At 35.5% G+C, this 8,519-nt stretch overlaps 1 protein-coding gene across 1 annotated transcript in view; it reads right to left on the bottom strand.

Annotated features, from left to right (window-relative positions):
- Positions 1-7,915, bottom strand: part of sec14l1 (SEC14-like lipid binding 1) — a 37,614-nt gene extending 29,699 nt beyond the window's left edge. The window contains exons 1-2 of the mRNA XM_079834151.1: positions 7,778-7,915; positions 7,296-7,383 (exon numbers count right to left, since the gene is read on the bottom strand). Of these exons, the coding sequence (XP_079690277.1) occupies positions 7,296-7,358 (63 nt within the window). The 5' untranslated portion in view covers positions 7,359-7,383; positions 7,778-7,915. The remainder of the gene's footprint in view (positions 1-7,295; positions 7,384-7,777) is intronic.
- Between the last annotated feature and the right edge of the window lie 604 nt (positions 7,916-8,519).

Below are 8,519 nucleotides of genomic sequence, written 5' to 3'. Positions count from 1 at the left end.
TATCTGTGATAAGTGAGCGATGACTGAATTAAATCGTTTTTTGGGGGGGGATATTTTATTGCATGTTAGTTGCAATTAAATGTAAATGTATTATAACTTAAATTTAAAGTACATCTTTATATGTAATTTCATAATTGACTAAATATGGTTAAAGTTACTGCTGAATGAACTGACAAGCTTTTATGGTAAACTAAAGTATTTAATGTATTGAAACATCTATTGAAACTTGTTTGTTATTTATTTACACATATTTGCAATTTGTGATGATGAAATTCCAATTTAGTACATTTAAATACAGTAACTTTAAGTGTATTGTGTTATTCAATATTACATGAAAATTATAATCAAGTGTTTGGTGTTTTGGTAGTTTTTCAACAAATACAAAACTCAATTTCTTTAAAGCACAACAAAAGATTATTAAAACAGAATTATTTGCTTTGTACTTTAAAATAATTGTTTGATTTGTACTTTAAACTTTCTTTAAGCACACTTATGTGGCCTTTTAATTCATTAATATTATATTGTCTGCAAGTAAAATACTTACTATGTTTTAAAGCATTAGCATATTATTGTTAAAAATCCTTATTTTACCAGCATTCTTACATCCACAACACTAGTGTTGTGCTCTATTTAAATTGATATCACTAATGACGCAGACATTACACACTGCAGCTTTAAGCCCTGAGCGCAGACGTATTTCTGCTGAGCAGAGGATAAGTTTGTTCCAGTATGTTTGTTTTAGTATGTGTACTCTGCTATTCCACTGAGAGTCACGCACGATCCTGCTAAAAACCAAACAATTCTATTATGTACACATGCGCAAAATCTAAATGACATAGACTGACATAGACCAACTAAACAAAGGCAAGTTCCTTCCATCTGTATTATACATACACTGGCTATATGTGGAATAGCAAAGGGAATACATTATGCAAACTGCAAAGTATACGCCAAGTATGGTATCCTTTTTTAAATACTGGGAATATCTTGACCTTTTGTGTTAAATCAACAAAGTGATAATGTCCATGGACGTCATGCATTTAAGCGATTGATCATACAATGAAATGTCTTCTCTGGACTGAACACAATAACAGCATTTATGTAAGAGATGAAGCATTGTGTATTACTTTCTACTTTCAGGAACAATAAAGCCTCACTACAGCAGTCCTATAGCCTTTTGGGAGAAGAAATGCAACAGCAACTCAGCCACGAAGTGGTAGGCCACACCTTCCGATTAGCTCAAGAACAGTGCATAGAGAGCTTCATGGAATTGGTTTCCATGGCCAAGCAGCTGCATCCAAGCCTTACATCACCAAGTGCAATGCAAAGCGTGGGATGCAATGGTGTAAAGCACGCCGCCACTGGACTCTAGAGCAGTGGAGACGAGTTCTCTGGAGTGACCAATCACGCGTCTCTGTCTGGCAATCCGATGGACGAGTCTGGGTTTGGCAGTTGCCAGGAGAACGGTACTTGCCTGACTGCATTGTGTCAAGTGTAAAGTTTGGTGGAGGGGGGATTATGGTGTGGGGGTTGTTTTTCAGGGGTTGGGCTTGGCCCCTTAGTTCCAGTGAAAGGAACTCCTAATGCTTCAGCATACCAAGACATCTTTGGACAATTTTATGCTCCCAATTTTGTGGAAATAGTTTGTGGATGAACACCTTTGGGATGAATTAGAGCCGAGACTTCGAGTCAGGCCTGAGGACTACATTTCTTAGTATAAATTACCAGTACTTATGTTCCTAGACACATACATTTTTTTATTTAATACTTTACTTCTTTACTTAAAATGTAGTTTTTAAAAAAAAAAGCATTTTCTATTTTTATCCTGAAATTTTCATACCAGGGGAATGTCCAATATGAATGATCTGCGGTGTTGAACTAAATGAAAGCCGTCAGCCCACTTGATTTCAACTTGGTTTTAAAATAATCGCGTTCAACATTAACCATGATGCTGTACAGAAAATTCCACCAATCAGAGAGTCGCGACCAGCAAAACGTGCCAAAAGATCTTGTTAGCTCCATCCCCTCCCATGACACACTGCGAATGACGTATGTCAAATGAAAAATGAGTCGTAATCGAGTAAACTGCAAATTGCATAATCAGAATATACATATTTTGCAAATATACTTATGTTTTCATATATATAAAATCAACATTTTTAAATGAGTAGTTTTATACAGTTTCTCTATCGTTTGCAAAGCTTCATGGCATAGTAGTTTTTTTCTCCTTCACTAAAGCCGTTAAGTACAAAGTCATACTTTTTTGTTTCAAATCAAAGTTTATAGCAATTTAACAAAACTTGGGGAAAATGTATGGAAAAAATGCTTCCAGAACCAGCACCACTGAAAAAATGGGTGGGCACTAATGCACTCTATTCAATTCAAATTCTAGATAAACTGAATGCCAATACTTGAATTGAGAATGTGTGCGGTCTTGGAAATCTACAACAATCCCTGAATTTGCTGTGCATAGGCACAACACCACAGTAAGCCTTTGACATTAACCCGAGTTTCTGCCCCAGAGGAGGTTTGATTGACAGAAGAGGCTGAGTGTGAGCAGCGGCCCATGCTGACTAAACAATGACGTCAAACTGTGCACTCAGCAAATCTGAAAAATCAATACACAATAATAATGTTGATAAGAGCAAGTGTTTAGCACTTTCACCAGGGGAAATGATGACATTGTGGGGGTGAGGAAGGTCAATACATGTGAACTGTAACCTAATTATCCGGCTGATCAATCATGCCTTGAGTTGAGATTACACCACGCTTACGCCTGACACCGTGCCAGAATTAATACTGCGACACAGTGACTCCAGATATTCAGACCATTATTATTTAGCATCCATAATAAATAAATCTAAATTACTTTTTAGTATAGAAAGAAAGCTAGATATTGAACATTAAAACATTCTTCACATACTTCACAACCACAAAATGTCAAAATCCCTTTTCTTTTAAACAGTACATCTATTGCCTTATCTTTAACATTGCGTTGTGATTATCATCTAATGCAATTACAAACAGTAATACACTTTTAAATGTGTCCTATAGTGAAAAAGAGAGTGCACTTAATTATGTTTAATGTGCACTTGTAGTGCATTTCAAATCTTAAAAGTATATTTTTATAAAACTGTACTTGCAGATAATGTACTATTAATGAAATAAGCCAACTTAAGTGCACTTGGAGAGAATACACTTTCATGACTGTTTCTTAAAAAGTGCACTTTGTGATAATGTAACATTTACAATGCATTTGAAATAATTGTTTCAATAATCTCTTGTTGCTTTAAAGAAACACACTTACTTTGATGTGTTGACTAACATACCAAAGCACGTAAAATAATTGATTATAATTTTAACTCTAGCATGTAATTCGATATTACATTGATATATAGTTAATACATTTAAAATAAGTTAATATATTTTAAATGTAGTAAATTGCAACTTCAAAAATATTTTTAAATACATAACATACTCATTTCAATAGAAATGACATTAAAGTATATTTTAGTTTTTCAGTGCATTCAGCAGTAACTTTAACCCTATTTCAAAGACAACATAATTATGAAATTACATGTAAAAATGTACTTTAGTGCATCAAAACGCTATTACTAATTGCATTATAATTGCATTAAACTCAATGCAAATAACACGTAATTATAATGTCCGAAAACATAACATTCAGTTCCTATCTAAGTTCATTCTTGTAAAGTATATAATTTGCATAATACACACTCTTCTTTAAAGTATGCTAAAGTGCACTTCTTTTTCACAAGGTTGCTCAGGTCATGGTAAGTGTTAATGATCGGTTAATGATTGTGTAAAGGGTGAGATAACATTAAAAGGTGACGAGACAGTCGTAAAAGGATTTAAGCGTGCATCGGAGTTCTGGTGTCATCTGCTCTCATCCGCTTTATCAGGGCAGCTGCTGATGGGGAGAGGGGCAACTGTGCGTTTTGGTCGATTGGATCATAAGTAGACGAGGCAGACACATACCCTTTACACTTGGTGTTTTAATCCGTCTCTTTTGTCCACTTTCAACCACATAGGGAGGGTCTATGAGTAGGCCTGTCACGAGAACTACTTTTTGTTTCACGATATATCGTCCCAGAAATAATTGCAATAAACGATATCATTGTCATTTTAAGACTATTTTATGCTTTTAATTCTTTAGATCATGGAAATGAAGGGTAAAAAATATATTATCCTAAAAAAAATAAAAAAATAAAAATAAATTGAATAGATAGTAAATAAACATTTTCCCTTGTGAAACGGCTTCAACACTCGTCATTCTGCATTGACATTTATATGTGCAACGGAACAGGGGATTGTGGCTTTGAAATCGAGTCCATTTGGGCTTATTCTTCCAAACTGTCAGTAGTTGTCAGGAAAACACTATAGCGCCTCAAATGGTGCCTTTTTTTCACCTGTCGATAACCGCTCTGTGTATGAAGGAACTGCCCGAGAACCACTTTCGCCTTCGTCACGGAAAACATAAAAGATGACAACACAATCGAGTAAAATGTTGGTGACATTCATTATCATGTAAACATAATGGGCGATATATTCTTTAAAAAAAATTATTGAGGTCATGTACCTATATTGTGCGATATATCAATATACTGATTATTGCGACAGGCCTATCTATGAGCGGGTAAATGTATGTGACTTTTGAGATCTTTCAATCTAATGGACAAAATAAAGCCTTTCCATTTCTGCTCTGACAGACACAACACCAGCCGAAAATTGTGCTTGGTACGTTTTTTTATCTTCAAAACAAACTTGGGTCTTCAGCTGACAAAGTTTAAATCCCGTCTGGCTAGCACACTTCCCATATTGTTTATGCGTTAGGTCAGTAGGCGGAGAGAAGGTGTTCTTTTGTGGCTGTTTGAACGCATTTGACCACATGAGTGTCTCCACTACAAAAGCAATCCGGTCAAATGTGTTTTACCTCTGGGTAAGTGGTCAAAAGTGGACAAGCTCAAACTGTCTTAGACCCCGTTTACGCTTGTATTTAGTGTCGTCTACTTGTGATCCGATCGACCAAAACACATCTCAATACCAGGTGTAAACAGAGATATGCGTACTCCAAAGATCCAGAGTTAGTTTTGCATATGAAGCACCACAAATGTAGCCTAAATCTAAATGTTTTATTCGTGTTACTACTGAAACAGCCAGTCAGATATTAAACGAATATTCAAAGCTTCTGAGGGTGGGGGCTTAACATATTCTTCTCTCGAATAAAGGCAGGAATCTCGAGAAGTGCAGGGCTTATATGCGCAGAGAAAGGACACTGCACTAGTGACACAAAGCACACTGGTCTGTTACGTCCCAGTAATTAGCTCCTATATTTTGCAGTAGATTCATTTGATAATAACGGGTAATAGCCTTGCTGCGATAGTCAGTGGTACCGGTGTTCAGGCATAACACTGGTTACATCACTTGCCCACCGCGCCACTGTCGTTTTGATATTTTGTAGTAGTAAGAAGACACTACAAATAAAAACTGAACGTGCAGCGTGAGCCGAACGAGAGTCACAGCACAAACACAGCAGGAGTCAGATTTCATTCATCACGAGAGTGAGGAGCTGAATGACAAGATGATCGCGGAAGGTTTGGTTTCAAAGCGAAATGTAAAAGCGCCTATGTAAGTGAGTTTGTCATTGTACCGTTTTGTTGTTGTGTTTTTTATTAAAAATAATAGGCTAATGGACCCAGCATTCAAGCAACCCGTCCCCAAATTGGCACTAATTCTAAACCGAAACATTTGTTCACAGCCGCTCAGTGCCCAAGTATAAGTATAACGAGGTTGGGTTCCTCAACTGTCCATCCTATTAAAAACCGCTAGGGTATAAGATAATTGTAAAAAAAAAAGAGCATTGTATTTCGCCAGATTTTATAGTGTAAACATATTCAAGCGCGAATGAGAACCGTTTCGAGGGGGGTGCCAGGTGTGCGACAAAAAACAATATTCGAATCGCAAAATTTAAAATCAAATACCAACCCAATGAACAAATATTCTGGTCCAGCTATGTTAAATCTAATGTCGTTAAATTAATGTTTATTGCATTTTTTTTTATTTCATGCGTGTTACCGTGATGGCGATTAGTGATTATTGACTAGCCAGAGGGTATTAAGATAAGAATACACTCGAAACTGCATGTAAATTTTTTTTTTTACCTTAGAAATTGGTTAATTTTTATAATATAAAGAATTGGAAAATTTGAACAATTGAGTAATTATTTTCCTACGTTCATTATCTTAATGTTTAGTTGAAGTGTATTGATCAGTTATTGGAGTGTGTTTATCTGCGTTTTACAACGGCTTCAAATGTTGCTTGTCTAAACAAAATCTAATCAGTTTCATACCATACAAAAGTTCATATGAATGTCAACTGGTTTCATATTTTGCACTGAATTAAAACAATTATAATATATAGAACAAAAATATGGAAAAGTGTGAACATATAAGAGGCTAAAAGTAATTTTTACTTTTTTTTTTAATGTATAAATTAAGTAACATTAGAAGTGTGATTTACAGTCATCTAGTTTGATTGTTTGGCTTTTAAATGGTTCTTGAAAATATTTTAGCATGTCTAGACTGCAGAATTGAGCCAGGATTGCTACTCTCCATTTAGCACATGAAACACCAGTTCAATTAAAATCATAAATGCTATTAAAGCAATAGAAAATTGTGCTCTGTGAGGTTAAAGATTTACCTCTATTTGAGTTGACAACTGATCTAACAGTCTAGTGAACTCTAGAGCAAAGCAGCTTTGAGACAGAGAACAGCTGACTAGACAAATTATGTGAACATTACTAAATTAAAAATAAATACACATAAATTCTGTTTACCTTTTTTTGTTGTAGAAAAAATAGGGCCAGTAAAATTAACAGACAAACTGGTAAAACTTGTATGGCTACTTCACATAGACATAATGATTTTTATACTGCACAAACGGTATATTCTCTCCCCTTACACTAAACACTAAACCTACCCACCACCACAAAAAACTTTCTGCATTTTTACTTTTTCAAAGCACTTAATTTAGTATGATTTATAAGCTGTTTTCCTCAAGGGGAGTTTGGGGACCAAAAAAAAATTCCACGTAAGGTCAAAATGTATTGGTTTACTATCCTTGTGAGGACATTTGGTCCACATTGGGATTATCATGGACACACACACACACAAAGTAGAGAAAACTAGATGTGAAAGAATTTAACTGAATATACACTTTTAAACAATATGCTTTGACAGGTTCTCTCATGCGCATGTCACTTCTTAAAAACTCACCACCATTACGAGCTCAAAAGGGAACTTGTAAACCCTCACAGGGGACTGATATTTCTGCACCATCGCTGCACTTCTAATGAAGCCCTTCCTAAGAAGAAGAAAACATTATAAACCCAATGGTTAAAACCAAATTAATGAACGTGCATAATGACCAGAAACACAGAACTTCAGGCTTTCACGATGTTTGGTATTAAATTGCTCAGTTTTGGTATGGCAAAAACAATGGTCAACAAGTAAGACATGGCCTCTGTACAATATAGCAGCCCCAAGTTCAAACTGAAAAAATAAAAATATATATACAACCAGTGACCCAAAATAGGCTTGTGGACAAAGTGTAATCACTCATAGTTCATATTCATTATTGTTTTATCTTTAGCACGGGCAGTTTAAATGAAACTCAAGTGAATCAAACTGCAAACAGACCGACTCCACCACGATCATAAACGTTCAGGACAGCTGTGAAATTAACTCTTACACTTTACCTTTGAAGTTAAAGGCGCAGAGAATGCAGTTGAATTGAAGTCTTGATAAAACCTGATGTGAAAGAGTAAGAATCCAGTCGGTGTTGCTTTAGTTGTTCAGCTCCATTCTGCTGCGGAAGTGAAAGCTACAGTTGTGTCAGATGAGGTTGCATAACCCGTGTCACTCACACAAACCCCGCCTCAAAACTCCAGTTCAAACCACTTGTTCAGACAAAAATAAGAGGTGAACATAAGTCTCGTTTCTAGTTAAATTGACGCGGTTTTTATACCAATGCATGTACAGGAGTCAAAATAAAATAGTAAAGGAATGTTTGTCAGGATCGTTGATGTTCAAAGTTTAATTTTGATAATTGCTTGACATAAACTCGTCTAAAAAGCTGGTTATCAGGGTAGACAAACAGGTAGTACAGTATACAGTACACAGACAGAATTGGTCTGTCTATCTGAGTCAGATTTGACTGTGGATTAAATCAGTGAATCAGGCCACAACATGATGGTTATATCATCAGCAACAAGTAGCCAACAACATCTGATCAGATTTTCTTAAAAAAAAAAAATTGCCATAACAAATGTGCTTTAGAAACACGTAGTTGCAGCAGCTAAAGAAAAACTAATGTTAAAGAGTGGTCAAGAGCCCAACAAAGCAAACACTGATCACCATAATAGTGACTACATCCTTTCAATAAAACATCAACATCTAAACATCTGTTAATTCTCTTCTCAATAACAACTTTTGTATGAG

Source organism: Gobio gobio, assembly GCF_949357685.1.
Source record: "Gobio gobio genome assembly, chromosome: 1".
In the NCBI taxonomy this organism is placed as follows: domain Eukaryota; kingdom Metazoa; phylum Chordata; class Actinopteri; order Cypriniformes; family Gobionidae; genus Gobio; species Gobio gobio.
Note: the sequence above shows the minus strand (reverse complement) of the source record. Positions and strands in the feature narration are given on the sequence as shown.